The 18,749-nt window shown below is 30.7% G+C and overlaps 5 protein-coding genes across 5 annotated transcripts; 2 read left to right on the forward strand and 3 right to left on the reverse strand.

Moving 5' to 3' along the window:
• Positions 1–2,557: 2,557 nt before the first annotated feature.
• On the forward strand, positions 2,558–5,502 carry Bm1957 (Protein kinase sperm-specific MAP kinase; the record flags this gene model as incomplete). The annotated part of the gene is made up of 11 exons (XM_001896591.2): positions 2,558–2,674; positions 2,896–3,051; positions 3,248–3,373; positions 3,545–3,703; positions 3,890–3,957; positions 4,095–4,218; positions 4,425–4,462; positions 4,545–4,635; positions 4,736–4,843; positions 4,995–5,098; positions 5,442–5,502. The coding sequence occupies 11 exons, from the start codon at positions 2,558–2,560 to the stop codon at positions 5,500–5,502; spliced, it is 1,152 nt and encodes a 383-aa protein (XP_001896626.2).
• Positions 5,503–5,711: 209 nt separating this feature from the next.
• On the reverse strand, positions 5,712–7,068 carry Bm11078 (Uncharacterized protein; the record flags this gene model as incomplete). The annotated part of the gene is made up of 4 exons (XM_001896592.1): positions 5,712–5,848; positions 6,241–6,424; positions 6,755–6,811; positions 7,015–7,068. The coding sequence occupies 4 exons, from the start codon at positions 7,066–7,068 to the stop codon at positions 5,712–5,714; spliced, it is 432 nt and encodes a 143-aa protein (XP_001896627.1).
• A 227-nt stretch (positions 7,069–7,295) lies between these two features.
• Positions 7,296–7,819, reverse strand: Bm14310 (Uncharacterized protein; the record flags this gene model as incomplete). The annotated part of the gene is made up of 2 exons (XM_043079180.1): positions 7,296–7,376; positions 7,796–7,819. The coding sequence occupies 2 exons, from the start codon at positions 7,817–7,819 to the stop codon at positions 7,296–7,298; spliced, it is 105 nt and encodes a 34-aa protein (XP_042935114.1).
• A 58-nt stretch (positions 7,820–7,877) lies between these two features.
• Positions 7,878–9,515, reverse strand: Bm3381 (Uncharacterized protein; the record flags this gene model as incomplete). The annotated part of the gene is made up of 4 exons (XM_001896593.2): positions 7,878–7,990; positions 8,197–8,380; positions 8,835–8,891; positions 9,465–9,515. 4 exons carry the CDS (start codon positions 9,513–9,515, stop codon positions 7,878–7,880), a joined length of 405 nt encoding a protein of 134 aa, XP_001896628.1.
• A 493-nt stretch (positions 9,516–10,008) lies between these two features.
• On the forward strand, positions 10,009–18,749 carry Bma-ufd-2 (U-box domain containing protein; the record flags this gene model as incomplete). The annotated part of the gene is made up of 23 exons (XM_043079181.1): positions 10,009–10,122; positions 11,285–11,408; positions 11,721–11,784; positions 11,903–12,044; positions 12,224–12,318; positions 12,440–12,569; positions 12,921–13,076; positions 13,284–13,406; positions 13,471–13,572; positions 13,877–13,990; positions 14,236–14,325; positions 14,406–14,511; positions 14,673–14,905; positions 15,222–15,343; positions 15,483–15,584; positions 15,726–15,831; positions 16,198–16,324; positions 16,397–16,523; positions 16,821–17,100; positions 17,333–17,527; positions 17,816–17,993; positions 18,273–18,419; positions 18,685–18,749. 23 exons carry the CDS (start codon positions 10,009–10,011, stop codon positions 18,747–18,749), a joined length of 3,042 nt encoding a protein of 1,013 aa, XP_042935115.1.

Here is an 18,749-nt window from a genome sequence, read left to right on the forward strand (position 1 = left end):
ACAACAGAATTTCACTTTGGTTAACAGAATGAATGTAACCTTAAGGTATTACTGCTATTTTAATTACTGTCTGAGAAACTGTCTTTCCCTCTTTTTTAAATGAAATCAACTAGAATGACATTTAGAAAGAATTCCTCAGACCGAATTGGTATAAGTATTAACTGCCTTTTATAAGTAGCCTTATAACTATTCTCTGAAATCAAAATAGACCGTTGTGAAATTCAATGAGAGATTCAATTACGATAGAGTAATAATACAATGTAAGGCAAAAAAATTACACTTAAAATGTGCAAAATTCAATTAACGCTAATTTTTAAATTATGAAATAATTTAAGCACTAGACAATTATGTGAAGTGAATGCAATTATAGCTAATGAGATGTCAAATTGAATTATGATAATCCTAAGAAATTATGATATAATTGCTACTTATTTTAATTTTGAAACAGTTTATAACATTTCAATATATTATTTCCTATACTCCTACAAACTGAATATAAGTTACTTCCTTATCTTTTCAGGAAGCAAATTACTTTCTGCAAATTAGTAAAATGCACTGTCATTGAAACTGCCATCTCAACAATACACAGCAACAATAAATTGACATATTTGTTAATTATTTAATCACTTAATAAAGTTTTTGGTATTTTTTATTGCTTAATTCAAGTAAAATGAAATATTTACGTACTTTTTAAGCTTAGGTTCACTTATAATAAGATTGATCTACTGATGAATCTAACCTATAGCTAATCTTGCACTTATAATTGAATTTATTTACAATTAAATGAATTTAGTTACATCGAAATGTAAGTGTAAACATATAATCAATTTTGAACATATAAGTGCTTATATAAAATTGCTTTGTGCTTCTGATTTTGTAGAAAGTCTCTTTTTCTTGTGAAATTTAATTTTGTAAAATTTAATTGGAAAAATCGAAGACGATAGAGTAATAATATAATGTAAGGGAAGAAATTTCGCGAAAAATGTGCAAAATTTAATTAGCGCTAGGTTTTAAATTGATGATATAAGTATAAAATCTAGTTGTAGGTTAATATTTATCGGTAAATCAATCCTACAATAAGTAAATCTAAGCTTCAAAAGGCATACAAATATTTCATTTTGTTTGGAACACTGGAAAATTGCAATAGTGCATTTTATTAATTTGGCAGTAAACAACCACAAATGTTTATTGTTGTTTCATAGAAGAACTAACAATGCAAGATAAGACTGTAGAATAGTGTGTCTTATAGGTTTCAAATGATAATATACTTAATAGATTATAAGTAATTGCTTATCCTTTCCACATAATCTGTCATTGCAGATTAATCATTTCAACGAAATGATAATATCGTAATCAGTATTGATTAGTGATCATAAAGCTCATGAATATGCAATTGAAATGAAAGAAATGATAAGCAATTGCTGATAATTATTCAATTATATCATTTGAGAAGGGAATTAGACACGGTAAAGGTGGAACCTCAAAATATATCATAAGTATTCAACATACTATCTCAATAATTACCCAAAATAATTATTTGAGCATTTATTTCATATCACCGATTCTTGCAATGTACTTTCAGGGGACATTCCTTTGACAGCATCTTTTCACAGTGGTGACACTACGATGACATTTTCTTTCACTTTGAAACTGGCGTATACTTATTGTCAGTGTAATGTATTATTACAAAAGGTGTATGGTATGTTATACTCGTTTCACTCTTCTGTGTGATATCATTTTGTTAAGATAATCGTGATAAGTTAATAAGATTTTCGATTGTTTAGTTGATAATGGCAACTTTTTTTCGATAAATATGTGAATGATAAGAAGTCCACTCTAGGAATAACAAACCTGTGATTTTAAATAGATTAAAGCCGACTTTTGGTTTAACGGAAGAAAACTTTTTCACCTTTTTTTTTACCATAAATCTAGTCATCCGAATTCAATTTTCTAAACTTATAATTTTCATTTTTTTGTCTGTAATTAATTACCATTAACTAATTTTAATGATTTCATCTGCAATTAATCTCACTAAATTAATTTTTCCTGTAATTGTTTCCCAATAAATATATATTCCCAGCAAAGGAAAGACGAAATTAGCAGACTTACTTGAACGTGAAAGAGAAAAGAAATGAAACGATCACATATTCTATGTTTGCCATTCATGTCAAGGACTGTACTTTATGTTGTAGCGTGAGTCACGTTACCACGCACGTCTCTTTCATTACTTTAACAATGGATAGAATAGTCAGAACTAAGAAAAAGTGAAATCAACATAATTCACCTTAAATCATGAAATATTGCCATTTAACTCAGAAAAAAAAAAAAAAAAACTCTTGAGTGCACTTTTATAGCAGACTTCTCCTTTACAGGATAAAACGATTGTTATCTTTTAATAACTGCTGCGTAAGCGTGACGTATCACGTAACGTATTCAAATGTTGAGCAAAGAATGGCACATTTTCTTTTCCAAACATTAATCAACAATGAATGCCATTCAATTTTTTTTTTTTTTTTTTTTTTCAATTAATCGATTTGAAAATGTTTACAATCAGACTATGGCATATACGCAACAATTATTGGATGTGAAATTCAATTTGGATAATACTCCCTATAAATCAATTGAAAATATTGGCACTGGAACATATGGAGTGGTATGCAAAGCATTTGATCAGGTGAATTCATTATAATTATCTATGTTAATTATTCATTCATCGAAATCAAATGAATTCTTTTAATACTTTCAAACAAAATTTTGATATCACTTAAAATTGAACTTTTATTTCATCCTTATATAAGGTTAGTATTATTAAAGTTTGTTATAAAAGTTTACATTTATTGCGTTTCTTTTTATGTAAAAAGAACGTAAACTTTTCTGCATGTAATAATTTTTTAGCGAAATGATCGAAAAGTAGCAATAAAGAAGATAACTCGAGCATTCTCAATTGCAGTCCTTCTGAAAAGATCACTTCGTGAGATACGTATACTGCGATGTTTACGTCATGAAAATATTGTTACGATGCATGATGTATTCGCTGCACCTGGATCACACGTAAGTCAAATGTGTCATATTCTTTCCTCTAGAAATTTGCTCAGTTTCAGTAATGATTTAACCTGCTTAAACTTAAAGATTCGTTTAGATCATCTAAATATACATATATATATATATGGATGATATAGATGTACGTTAAATTATTCAGTGAAAATGATAGAATTGATATAATTGATCATATTTTTTGATGTTTTAGGGTTTGGATGTTTATATGGTACTTGATTTGATGGAGACTGATTTACATCAGATTATACACAGTCGACAGGATCTTACTAATCAACATTATCAGTACTTTTTATATCAGATATTACGCGGATTAAAGGTTAATTTATCATTTGTTGACTTTATTGATGAGGAGAGAAAAAAAGAGATGCATTGTCACAATGATATTTTAGAAGTTATATCAAAAACAAACGTAACACTAATTTCATATTTATTAAAATCAATTTTAGTGCACAAAAAATTTTTTTATCACAATTTACAAAATTTGTAGTATTTGCATTCGGTGGGTATAATGCATCGTGATTTAAAACCGTCAAATTTGTTGGTCAACAGTGATTGCCTATTGAAAATAGGCGATTTTGGGATGGCTCGATTGATTGAACAGCAATTGAATGATCAAAGCGTTTTATTAAATGGCAATTTTATGACCGTATGTTGGAGTAATTGTTTTTTCGAGTATATTAATTGATTTGATTATGTGTTTTTCGATTATCTACATTAGCTATATTGATATTAAGCAGTAATGGACTTAATTAATAGCTTTATGCTATATATTTTTTTATTAAGTTTTTAATATTTATTTATTTGTTTGTTTATAAATCAATATTTGTTTCAGCAATACGTCTCAACAAGATGGTATAGAGCACCTGAGTTGCTTTTCTCACTTATTGATTATGATACTAAGTAAGCTGGTATTCGATTCGGTACCTCCCTCTAATCTAAAGTAATTAGCACAAATACTCGATTACTCATACTTCTTAAATCACTCCACAGTAAGCTTGTTCGGAACTATAAAAGGATCATATAATCATTTACTACAGGGTGGATGTATGGTCAGCAGGTTGTATATTCGCCGAGATGCTTCTTCGTCGACAGCTATTTCCAGGAAAAGATGTCGGAAGTCAAGTTAAAATTATTGTTTATTATTTGGGTACACCGGAACAGGTAAGAAATTTGATTCTGAATCTTAAATAATTTGACAAATCCCAGTAATATAATGAGTTTAAATTGTCATTCAATAATTTATATCATTAATTTTATGTCCTAATTTGACAAATTGGTAACTGTTTCAAATATATCATGAAGTAAGCGTGTAAACAGAATGTAAGAGAGATCAATACTTATAGTTCATAATAGTAAATAAATTACAGGATGTAATGGAACGTATTAGCTCGAATCTTATCATTCGGTTAGTTCGCATCGGATAATATTTTGGAGATATTCCTCGTTTTAGAATTTTAATGATTTTTCAAAGTAAATCCATCCTTCAGTTGGATTGAAAGTTGTGGACCAAAAAATCCGCTCCCATGGAGTACAATTGTACCAAAAGCAAACCCTCAAGCATTGGATCTGCTGAAAAAGGTACAAATTGTTGATGAGAAGATATGCAACAAGGAAGTAGAACTTTTCCCCTCCTATCTCAATCAATTCTCAATTTTATTAATCTTTCTAATCATTTCAGCTACTAGTAATAGCACCTTGGAAACGAATAACAGCAGAAGAAGCCCTATGTCACCAATATTTGGAGATTTATCACGATACAGCTAGTGAACCGAACTGTCCAAAAAAAGTAAGTTGGCAACCTTCTATTCAATTTAGCATAAAATTCTGTTGAAATCAAAAAAAGACAAAAAAAAAAAAAAAAAAAAAAAAACAACTTTTAAATCCGAAAATATTCTGAAATGCAACTATGTTTTTCAAAATTATAAAGAAAAATTGAGGTATACTTCGACGCAAGAGAAATCGAAAGATTGAGTATCGATCAGTTGGAATGCGCACTTCTAGCAGAAACTTCAGGATCTTACACTCAGCAGTCCAGCAATAGGTAGAAATCGAAGAAACAGAAATGTCAAAAATAAAAATTTGTAAACCGTCACAATGGGAGGTTTGATATAAAAACAATAACCAGAGCAAATAAACTTAGGAAGACTTTCTTAACTAGCTGTAGGAAAAGGTGAAAAAGAGTCGAAAACAACTCTAGCAATAATTTTTAATCCGACTCTTTTTTGTCAGCAATTCAGCACCAGTATAATAAAAATATTGACTTTTCCATTTCCCAGTACAAATTTGCGAGGATCGCTTTAATGCTCCATAAAAAATGAACATTTATAATTGCATTCTGGACAAAAGTATTCTTTCTCGGGAATAACTGCATTTCTTTATTGCAGCTCACAGGAATATGATAAAAATATGTTTCAAAATTCAACATCGAAAGCAAATGAACAGTAAGGAGCAAAAGAGAAACCATTGCATAAGGAGGATAAAACTTGAGGAATCATATGTATTTTCATAATACCTCCATAAAAAGAAGAGCCTAGAAAAGGAATATGTCAACTGATGAAAGATCAAACTTATACTTTCAAAATAAAAACTTATTAAATTCAAAGTGCTCACATAACTGGTGAAAACCAAATTATACAATTACATTCTTGAACAGATTAATTGGCTTCATCGGATTCTTTTTCTTTGTGATATTTTGCACGATTAATACGTCTGTCAAGCTCATCCAGGGTTATGGGACCACCAATGGGTTCAAATAAACGACGATTTTCTCGACGCAACTTCTCTGCATTTTCTGAAAACTTTAAAGTTAATCGATCTGATTTATACATACATCACATTTCTGTGATGACTTCTCTGCTCAACGATCTAAGAAAACAAAAGGCGTTCCAAAGTTTTGGAACGAATTACCGAAGCTTACTAAAATATAAAATGATGGCAGCATTTAAAATAATTTAAATCGCAATAGTGAACACCAATCATAGCAGCTTAGTTGTGAGCCCTTAACTATTCCATTTAAGAATCGTTCGCAAACCACTTAATTATAATATAAATGTAAAATTTATCTGAGTAAAATAACATTCGAATAGCAGCGACATTAGCCCACTTCTAGATTATGGTAATGCTTATCTCATTAGTTATGCATTACATATATGCATAATGATTCCTGAATATAAATATAATGACCTTTTATGGTATCCAACGTTACATCCCGCTGTTGGTCAAAATTATGAAAAAGACCAATAACAAATGGAACAACTGGCAGAATGTACAAATGTGATTGCTTCATTTTCTGACTTACTAACATCAGTGAGACGACCAACAAAGCAGTCATATGTTGGCTGGAGATAAGTTTTCGTGTGTTCGCTAACTGAAACAGTTGTTCATCTATTAGAACATAACGTCTTTAAGTAATAATATTATCTTAAATAATGGGAATTGCCAGGATTCAATAATTTCATTTTCATTCCGCAGTACTATTAAGGTATCAGATGTACAACTCAACAATACATTTTTCTATATCCACCACAATATACCGACACCAGAAGCAATCAAGACTCATCACCAAACATTTCTCGAACCCGTCTCTTATTCTCACTGCGATTACACTGGAAAATATAAAGTATGAAAAAATATTGGTTAAGGAAAGTATTACAAAAAAGAGAGAGAGAGAAAAAAAAAAAAACAAAAAAAAACAAACCTCTAAAGCTCTTTTATGCTCTAACAAAACATTTTGCAGAGCTACCTGCTCCAGTGCCTGAAGAATAATTCTTATTAAAATTGCAATAGATAATTCATAAAAAAATATAAATAGTAACCGAAATTTTGAAAATCTTACAATAAAATAGCATTATTACAAGTATTCACCCATAACATTTCAATTCCAAAGAGAAACAAAATTAATTCATATTAAATTTAGCACACTAAATAAAATATTGAATTCCAATAAGTTAAGATAACCTGTTGTTCGTAATAATTCTGTAACTCTGCATTACTTGACCACGATGTTCCCATTAAGAACATCAAAATCAAAAATACAAGCTTCAGATGGTTCCAAAACCACAGATTCCTGCTAGAAACTTAAATCTATTTATTCGGCAATAAATAGCTGATGGTGCCTTTTGTAGTTATATTTGTTTTATATTTACAAAAACGGTAACAAAATTTCAGAAAAATCGCACAAGAAACTGCATGATAAACCGAAAAGTCTTAAAAATATAAAACAGAAATATGTGAAAACCTTAATTATTCAAATATTCAGCACATATGTTCTCCAACAGTTTTATAAGCGTATGTTGAACACGGTCAAACGTTAAAAGCACCTGAAAGGAGACTCAATCGTTCAATTATTTTCATTTTAAACTATCACCGATTAAGCTGTTGGCAAAAGTGAAAGAGAATAATAATTTCTATTCTGGATATTTGGTTTCTTCCGCCCATGAAATTCCAACTCATGCGAGTCCCGAGTGAACAAATACTATTTCAAGCTTGAAAACTAATCACAGAGATGAAACAAACGAGTTCAATGTTTTATTAGAATTTGAAAACCATAAATATCCGAAGAACGTAATAAAATAAACATATTTTCCAATCAAACTATGTAGAAATGCAACATCTCCAAAGTTCTCAACCTATATTCGATTTAAAGATCAATTATGATTTGATAAGTCAGTATGTTGCAGTGTAAACTTATTAAAACTGTTTTCCAGGAACTTTTCGATGAATAAACTCAAAAAAATACATTTTCCAAAGCCTCAATTTTCATCACGAATTCGGAATATTTCGAAAACGATTACTGGTAGAGGAAAGCAAACAATATCGACCTATTCCACATCATTTCCTTCTTGCAATTCTTTGAGACGTTGTTTTACATCAGCTACCACAACATGCGGCTCATGTTCTGTCATTCTTTTCCGATATAATAAATCAGCTCGCCCTAGAAATAAAGTGTGAAATTTAGCATGACACAGTCTATTTCATTTTTTCATACAAATTCGATAACTTAATGCACAGTAATAATTTTAGCGTTTTCTAAATCACATATTATTCCAGCCTCACTCCATAAAACAATCTTCTAACCCTCTATGCATAATGATAAAGAACGAAGCATTTTAAAGAATAAAATCGATTGAGAAAACTCACTTTTGATCCTTCCTGTTCTTTGTCCAAAGGAAGCATCAGTTTCAGAAGCTATGTAAGGAAGCGCTATGGCAAGCGGCATCAAGTGTAACACATTTTTATGTCGATAGGCGGAGAGTCCAGAAATAAGAGCTACAGCAAGACTTCCAAAAACTTTGTAAGGATAGGAATACTGCAATTTGGCAAGCTGAAAAATCATAATTCTCAAAACAAAGAAAGTTTTTCCTGTAGTTTGGACTACAGAGAAAAATAGGCTCGATCTTTTAAATACATCAAGATCCAAAACTGTTAACATTGTACACGAAAACTAGAGACTTAATGAAGTTACAAGAGTATCCTGGCTCTAGCATCTCTATATATATGAGTCACTTGATTTTCCAAGAAAAAATGAGCTGTATGACAGATTAATAAATGTATGCATATGCTTTTACTAATATGGAAAAATAGTATTTTATGACGAGACATATGAAAAAGAATAAATATGTGCCATGTACGATAATATTGTTTGCTTACTATATTATTATTATTATTATTCACTTCAAAATATTTTTTATTTTAAAATAAAAGTAAATAATACAAGTGTAATGGTTAAAGATATCATAACGACAAGGACGTAGCAACAACATCGCTAATAGACATACCTCGAATGCTATTTTCCTTTCATCCAAAGCTTCTTGAAAAGCTATTTCACGTTCAATCTGAAACAATTTTTTTCTTCAACAAAATGTAAGCAAATTTCAATAAATAAATGATGCATAATTAATTGTTATCCCTTAATGAGGCTTAATAAGAATAGTTAAAAAGAGGTAAAAAATAGTTAGTCAAGAAAAATCAAAAAGCGACAAAAAATATAATAAAAAAGTGAAACTTACGACAATTAATTAAAACTAAATTGAACAGAAAAAAAAAACCAACGAAGCCAGCAAAAAAGAATTCAATTTCAGCACTTCAAACAACCATCTAACGACTAATAATCAGAAATACGTATAAACACATTTAGATTCTTTTCGTTCAATTTTACCATCATAATGCATAAATAATTTTAACTTTTTCTGATAGTTATTCAAAGAAATCTCAAACTTCCATCATTTATTAAAATGATGAAATGTAATATTCCAAAGACCAAAATTTTCAGAAAAGTTCTTTTTTTATTATTAATTAGGAGTAATTGGTCATACTCACCATATATGGTGATTAAAACAGAAGGAAGTAAACACTGTATCAGTAGAAGCAACAATGAAATATTGTTAATGCAGAAGGAAATAAGAAACCTTTTGATTCTCAAGCAATCGAATGGCATCCACCACCGATTTATCAATCATTTCACTTCTGTGATACCTTCTGCAATTGACATTAATCTGAAATACATTAAAATTTAAGACTAAATCAACAAGATATACCAGTTTAACCCCAAAACCCCTGGGACTTCCCAAATGCACCGGTGAATTTTGTATGACTCAAACAATCCACCACTTGTAAACATACGCAGTCCGAACCAAGCAAAATTCGTACAAACGCAGCGCTACGTCTAATAACTTAAATAGGATATGCCTTATTAATTTTGGGTGACATAGGATTAATGTAAGTGTTTAATTCAAATTATGCTTTTAGTATAAATAATTACTTAATAAGTTAGTAGAAAATCTTTAATAAGTGCTACTTTAGGATTGAAAATTTTAAGTTAATATATTTTTACTAAAATTCATAAGAATATTAAGGAAATACTCAGCTATATCAATAACATGAAACCGTATTATTAGTGAGTTTTTTTTATAGACTACACTAGAGATTTTATAAAGAAGTAAAAGCCATTTGATGCCGTCAGAAGAAACGACACATCGAAGTCCAGCAGAAGAACTTGAAGAATTAGATGCGAAGAAACTGCGTCAGGACTGCATAAACATTATGCCGAATGGGAATTCAAATGAGGTTTCACAATTTTTTTTAAAAATTTTGAAGTTTCATATGAGATGACAAGCCTGATTTTTCTGTAGGCTACATATATATGATATATTGTTCTTATACTTAACATGCTTGAAATTGACCATGATGGACGAATGAAATAATTCAAGTTATATCAGATTATCATTTCTCAATTCAGTCATTTTTCTTCCCCGATTTCGGTAGACTTTAAGCATTATTGTAATTATTTGAAATATCAACTTCAAATGATAAAATGACAATAAAGTGATGAATTTCAAAAATTTAAACCTGAATCAATCGACAAATCGATGAAATTCTACATGTTTCTAATACAAGAGTGATTATTCCTGTCAGGATTAGGATTCAACAGTTAAAAAGCATAGGATGAATAGGAATATCTTTTTTGTTTGCTTTAAATTGATCTTATATTACACACATGCCTTAAGAATATTTTCTCTAGCATTGCAAACCTAAACTGATTAATTAAAAGTTTAGCAACACCATTTATGTCGAGTCCTGCTCACTTTTCTTTTGGACTCCGTTTGAGTACTCTTGCAAATAAATGTAAAAGCTAGGTCTAGTCATTTGAATAAATAGTATAACAGGTACTTATTCTTAACTTTTAGTGAAATAATTACTGAGATCAGGACATCGGCGAGGATACACTCTTAGGAGGTATGGATCACTGTGTGTCTCTAATTAACAATATAGATGGAGGAATTAAGGTTAGACATTTACAGATAGGATTAAAAAAAATTGATTCTTAATATGAATAATATGAGTTAATTTCGAAGAGAAGTTAAGTTTAGAACTACATCTTTGATTTATTAATCCAGAATCTACCGATTATTCTCTTGCACAATACTGCATAAGTGAATAATAATTTGAAATAGATTGTGACATATTGGATAGCTGTTTAGCATTGATTTATTTCCGTATTGTTTGGTTTGAAAGGCTTTTGGGAATTCTCAAGAAGCAAAGAATCGGAAGGTAATAATAATCAAAAAAGAGGTGCAAGTGGAACAGGAAAAGGAAAAAGATAGGAAAGAGTAAATTATTTGTTCACTCTAACGACTTCGGAATTTTAAAGGTGCAAAAAACCTCAAACATTGTTTAATTTCCCGTAAATATGTTATTCATCGATAGGTGTTTTATTAGCACAATTTAGGATGGAGAAGCTTACAAATTGGATCGCCTTCAGAATCTTGTCAGTCGGATTTTCAGTGGTGAAAATGACATCTGTTTGAAGTCTTTGGTAGAATCAACTGATGCATCAACTTTTAGTAGCGATGGTATGTTTTGTTGTTGAAATACAGTTGTGGTGAATTGCAGTTATTAACACTAATACCAACTTTAGAAAGTAAAAACAGGTTAAAATTGGTATAAAGATGGTGAACAAAGCATGTTTCTTAACCTTTCAGTAATTATTACATTACGAATTGATATCCAAAGAAAATTGTGTAATGATTGTGAGTGATACTTAGCATATTTATCTACAGCAATAGATAAAATATGTTAAGGGTATGAGTTTTGTCATCTTTTGTTAAAGATGTGGTTTTTTTTTTTATTATTTTGAATAATTTTAGAAAGACATAAATTTTCAGTTGATTTATCAGTCGTAATTGATGATATTTTCATGCGATCATTATGTAACATGCACAAAAGCAAGTAAGTGCTCTTATTGTTCATATCTATTTACTCGCTTTTCATTGGACCAAAAAAGTAATAGAATACAATCGTTGTTAATTTTGTCTGTAATGTACCATTAACGATTATCATTTTGCAGCATGCAGGTCATGAATACAAGTAGAATGCTGGGAAAACAACTTGGCGAACCGCTGTTTGATTTACCTCTAGCTTTGCCAGAAATGGCTTTGCATTATCTTATTACAACAAATGAAAAATTGTCTACTGAAGGGCAAAATCAGGTTTATACCGAATTGATATCCTAATCTTCATTGAAATTGATTAAGAATATCATGACTTCGAAACCGTCTTATGATTCGAATATTGAACCTTTTTATAGTACTAATCAAGGCTAGATAATTAAGAAACTGCTATTAAAAGTTCAACCAGCAGAAATTAAGAGATAAAATTTGAATTGCAGTTTTTGATGGATCACGAGCGATCCGTGATCTCAGTCATTCAAAAAAGACTTTTTGCTCAAACGTCTTTTCTTCTTCGTGGTTTCTATGGTGAAAAGTAAGCCATTTTATCTTATCCATGCATTATACTCATTCATATAAATTCATCTTTATTTTCATCAGTTTTTTTCTTCTTTTACTTCAAGAAATAATCGATTCGGAAATTTTCAATTTTACAGATTCACAGCAGAAGATATGATAGCAGTCTTTGTTCGAATGTTTTATCAGCAGCAAATGCCAGAAACTTTTGCCTGCAATTTAATAGCTTACTGTTCAGATGAAGATATGGACCATAGTGCACTTTCTGAGGTTTATTTCACCATTCTGCCATCCATAATATTTTCAGAAATTTTGCATTACTGCATATTAATGCAGTTAGCAATGTGATTTTACGCAATGAAACATTTGTGTTCAGTCATGTGGGAAATATATGTATATGCTAAGTCATTGTTATATATAGAGATATAGGTTACAATATAATGCACCTTTCTTAAATCCCACTCTACATTATTGAAATAATGGGGAATGTATTTCTAAAAGTTTCAAATAGTAAATGTTTGGGAAATAGTGATATTTATTTTCGTAGGTGCTCATTCACGTTCCTTGTACCCATTATTCGAATCTGAAAATGGAAAATTCGGTGTTTAAAAATTGTTCCAGATTTTCAATCCTATTTTGGACTGTGCGCAAAAGTCGATGAGTTACCAGCAAATGTCGAATAAGTGCAACAGGGAAGTGGCTATTTATCCGTATTCTCTATTGAAATTCCTTGTAGGTGTCAAGACTTCATCCAATAAAAGACCTATTGCAGATTTGGTTAGTTTACGTCATCTTTGTAGTATTTTTTAAAGTTACACTAGGTCTCAATTATGTTATAAAAAGCTTTTATTAATTTATTTGGTTCAAGTCAGTTCTGTTAAATCTGCTCCTCAAACAGTATGGTCAATTTAATCAAATCAGCTGTTCCTGGTAAATAATTTATCATCATTAGCTTCATGATTGTGATTTGTTGTCTTATTACAGCTGGTTTCACGGACAGATTTCATATCAGAAGTATACAGCGTTCTTGAAGGCCATGATTTTGCAAGGCTGTGTTATTTGGGACCATTCTTTGAATATAGCACAGCTCCGGCTGATAATGGAAGCGTAAGAATAAACTTTGGATTCGCTAATGTAATTCACTGAAGCATTTGTATTTATCTTCTTTCAGTTGTCTGTTTATATGCCATTTTTCGACTGCTCTCAACTTCCGGAAGATGAACAAAAACCAATGTTATATAACGTTTACCAGAATGATTTAACTCTTGTGAGGGTATGTTTTTTAAGCTTGACATTTAGATGATTTTTCTGTTTGATTAATTCGTTATAGAATCTATCCCTACACTTGGTTTTGATGTGATAAGCGAAGCAACAGGATAGAAACATCTAACATATATTATCCAGAAATTCTGAGGCAGACATACGTGAGCCAGAAGATTGATTACCTAGCTATCCTAGCTATTGATAGTGCGAACGAGGTTTAGTATAGAAGAACCTAGAGAGCTGTGCATATCATACTGATTAACAAATTTTTCTGGTCATTTTTGAAAATGATTTAAAATTGATTCTATTTTTAGCGTCATTTGCATCAAATATTGCATCAGTTGTTAGCAAATACTTCGAGTCGTAACAGAACGTTGGATTTCATTACTCGCGTATTATCGGTTAATATTAAAAGGAGGCAGATGAATGTAAGTTTGATTGCAACATAAAATTGCTAGTTTTCCAATCAATCAGTAGATTAAACAGAGCACTTTGTTGCTCAGTAATCTCAGTAAATTATTTAAAAGGCTTATTTAAGGTCATCATTACAATACTTTTTATCTTTCTTCGTAGTTGTGAACTATCCTAGTAATCCTGCTGAGTTCTGTTAAGGTAATTATATCTAAAAAGATGAGGTATGCTGTTTGATTTTGCTGTTGATGATGGTTTTCAGCCAGACCATTCAAAATTATCATCGGATGGCTTCATGCTGAATTTCTTTGATGTAATGCTGAGTTTGGTTGAAAAAGTGACATTTGATAAGGTATGTTTGCTATACCTGTTCTAAATTCTGAACTTAAGATATTTTTATATTCTGCACATATTATTTATCTAATTTTCAAGGTGAATACATATTATATGTTCCATCCGAAATGCAGAATTGATTTTTCGAGTGAAACACGGTTAAAATTGGATTTGGAGCAAACAAAGGCCTTCACAGAAATGATAGGTATTTTATTTCAAGTTGTGCTGTGAAGATGCTCATTGAATATGACCTTTGATTACGTATGACTTTTGTAGAAAAACCATTGCAATGTTATGCCTTATTTTAAAGTATCATTGGTAACTGTAGATTAAACTAATGGAGAAGAAAAGTTCCATCGTTTTCAGATACCAATTTCGAGATCAAATTCCCCACGGAATGTTTCTTTTTAACTTTGCAAGCACAACATCTGTCAATATCAGCAGCAATTGGACAATTAAAGTATTTGAAGAGGAATTTGCATGAAATTGAACTTGGTTTAGCTGAACTTAAAGTACAGTTACGCAGATTATTCGCACTTCAAGTAAGAGAAAAAGCAATGATTGAAGCAAAACTGGAGCGAGCCAATATTTTTCGTACGGTATGTTTTCATTTTGCGTATTAAATTGAATTTAAACTTATTGCGATTTATATTTACACATTTTCATATTTGAAAGGTTAGATAGAGAGTAGTTTCGATGAACGTAACAAACAAATTCAAAGTAGATGAAGCTTGGTGGAAGCATACATTTGTTATTTGAACAACCGACTTTTGTTTAATTTAACAAGTTCTTAGGATCAGCCATGATCTTAGGTTTCTTCATAATGCATTTTCAGATATAAATTTAATAAAAAATGCTGGATTTCACAACAACTTTAAATGTCAAATTGAGAATCTCATTCACATTATTTTTTAGAGACTCATTCGGAGCATTATGTGTTTGGAAGCGGCACTGTACGATCCGGTGTTTCTTCATCGAGCTCTGGAATTCTGCAGTCGTCAGCTTACTTTCCTCATCAACATTATTAACCCCAATTTGTTAGTTATCAGAAGTTGCTAAAAATTTTGATGTACACAATGAAAGATATTGTTTTGCTCATTTTTGCATTTTCCTTGTAATGTGTTTTATTTAATTTATAAGCAAAAATGTTCTAAAATCCATTCTGTCTTTTTTCAGCATTAACGATGGTTTACTTCCTCCCGTAGCACCAGATTTGTTTGGAGTCATGCCGGAATTCTTTTTGGAAAACTCTCTCGACTTCATTGTTTTTCTGCTGAAGTTAGTAATGTCATCTTTGGGTCAACAACTTATTCAACTAATTTTTATTTTTCATCTGGATAATATATATATATATATATTTCCTAGGATTGGTGGATAGTGGAAGATATTACTTTATACAGTGACCTGATTAATTTGCAGGAATAATCCAGTTATACTTCTGGAAAGTCGATTGGACTTGCCTGAGCAGCTGCTTGTATTTATTTGCAGCACTCATTATTTTAACAATAAATTTCTCGCAGCAAAGGTTGATTGATTTTTTAATTCATGCATTATTATATAATTCGTTTTAGTATTTTTACTAGTGTCTAACCCATGCAAAAGAAGGTAGATGTATGATTTTGCTTTCATGAATGAACACTCAGCTTTTTCCCAAAAATGAATTTTTTAATGAAAATATTGATGTTGGCGTGTGAATTATTGGATAGAATTTGCAAGAAAGAAAATAGCCTTTCAATTTTCTTTAAGATTGTGATATAAATGTGTATTAAAGTTGTTAAAGTTGGCCGATCAGAATTGTGAGGACAATCAGCATAGTTGATGTCCAATCTATATTACATTTGAAATCTGAATAATCTTATTTATTAAAACTAAAAGCAAAAGCAAATTATAGATAGTGGAAGTTCTATTCATGGTCTGTCCTGCAATTTTACCTGCCGCATATCAGTTCCATCTTTCTGTCATTAATTCTCCACTAGCCATTGATCGACTCTTTCCTAGCCTTGTTAAATTTTATGCAGGTATTATAGAAATTTCGATTCATTTTACTTGATGTTTTGGTTTCTTTTATTTTTTTTTTAAAATGATCTCAGATGTGGAGTCAACAGGAGCAAGCACAGAATTCTATGATAAATTTAATATTAGACGATCAATTCAAGTAATATTTCGTTCCCTTTGGGAAAGTACAATCTACAGAAGTAATATTACTTCTTACGCAAGGTAAGCATATTTTTTTTTTATCCATTAACAATTTACTGCTGGCAGGATAGATTTTCTTGAAGACTTCAATTTGACAAAATTAAAAGCTTCAATCATATTCTAGTCCAGCATTGGAATTTTATGAGGATCAGAACATAATGCTTTGTTATAGTTCTCATATTTAATAGTTTTAAATACTTGAATTTGTCTTCCACATATATTTCCCTTGTTTTATTTTGGATTAAATAATTATCCTTTAATTATATTGTTAATTGTGAACGTCTCATTAGTATGTACAGTATTTTTGTCGTGTTTCAGAGAATGTTCACCAGATTTTATTCGTTTTGTCAATATGGTTATTAATGATGCAACATATCTATTAGATGAATCATTGCTTGCATTGAAAAAAATACACGACATTGAATCACTGAAGGAAAGCAGTGAATGGTCCAATTTGGGAGATGAAGAACGTCAAATGAAAGAAGATGCATTATTGGAAGCAAAGCGAGGTGTACGGAACTGGTTAATACTTGGACGTGATACACTAGATCTTTTTACATATTTAACTGCTGATGCACCTGAACCGTTTTATGAGCCGGTTTGATTTAAATTATTATTATTATTTAATAGGAAGCACAAATATGATTATTTAAACTTTATAACTAGTGATGCAATCGTTCGATTACTGTATAATCTTTTTGCTCCTGCTTACAGCCTTTCATTCTTAAACTTAAAATTTCATTATTACTTTAAGGCTTGTGGCGTGTTACATTCACCTATGTCATACAATTTGAAAATTCTGCTGATTTATTGAAATTAATAAGCTTTAGCTGCTGGGCGAACGATTAGCTTCAATGTTGGATTACAATGTTTCACAATTATGTGGTCCAAAATGTACAGAACTGAAAGTGCGTGACGCAGTACGTCGGTTTATGTGGGAGCCACGAGCTTTACTACAACAAATAGTAAATGTGTATTTGAATTTGTCCTCAGAAAAATTTGCAGAATGCATTGCTAATGATGAGGTGATTATTGGATTTGGTTGAAACCATCACGCTTTAACTATTTCAGCTATTTCAACATATCTTTTGTTTGTATTTTTCGGAAACAAGTAAAACTGTTAGGAACGAAAGGATTACTCGCTTAAGGAATGGTATACAGCACAGCTACTGTTTATGTTTTAGTTCCATTTGAAACAAATTGTACATCTAAAAAAGGATCATGACTCGGCTACCTATTCATTTTCATTTATCTGGATAAAGTGTACATTTTACTCATAGAGATATTCATATTCATTAAACAAACACTTATAGCGTTCGTATTCGCCAGACGTATTTTCAATGGTGCTTTCGCGGTTAACTGCTAATAACATTGTACCTATAAATGAGATAGAGCTCTTGAAAAATCTTGCCGATATGACGCAGCGAATCTGGAAGCAGAAAGCTCAAAATGAAGAAGATTTCGGAGATGATGTTCCAGATGATTTTAGAGGTAATTTTACCTTACAAACTATAAATTGGTTTCTTTTTTTTTTTTTTTTTTTTTAAACACTATCATCCATTATGTGTCATGATGAAATCGTTATGTTAGTGATGAAATTTAACGTTTATTTTAGATTACAGCCTCTAATATGCATCTTTTTCCTTGCATAGATACGATTTTGTCAGTTCTCACTATAATGTTGTCATATTCTAGAATTAATTTTCAAGTTTCATGTGAAAATTTTAAGCTCGAAGTTGTATTTGTAATTACGCTTTAATCTAATTGCAGATCCGGTAATGAATACACTAATGACTGATCCTGTAATTCTGCCATCGGGACATAAAATGGATCGAAAGCATATTATGCGTCATTTGCTCAGTTCTCAAACAGATCCATTTACTCGGCAACCATTGAGCGAAACTCAGCTCGTATCTGGTAATTTTATTCATCTTATTTTTTGCTGTTTGGGTTTTATTTTTAAAAATGTACGTGATTATTCAGATTGGAGGGGCTAACCTTTGACAACTGAACTATATCCTTTGTACTAAAACAGAATCATCTTATCAGATTTCGATTTACAGCCCTCAACTAATCTGTGTTCCTGTATATCCATTATGAATCTTATGTAAGGTAGAGCTGTGTTGAAGTACATACCCTACATTTATTGTTAATTTTGAAAATATGAATTTCACAATTCCAGATGATGCTTTAAAAACAAAAATTCGGGCATGGATAAAGGAAAAGCTGGCGTCAAAATCAAAATGA

The sequence above is a fragment of the Brugia malayi genome (genome assembly GCF_000002995.4).
Source record: "Brugia malayi strain FR3 genome assembly, contig: Bm_v4_Chr2_contig_001, whole genome shotgun sequence".
NCBI classification, from domain to species: Eukaryota; Metazoa; Nematoda; class Chromadorea; order Rhabditida; family Onchocercidae; genus Brugia; species Brugia malayi.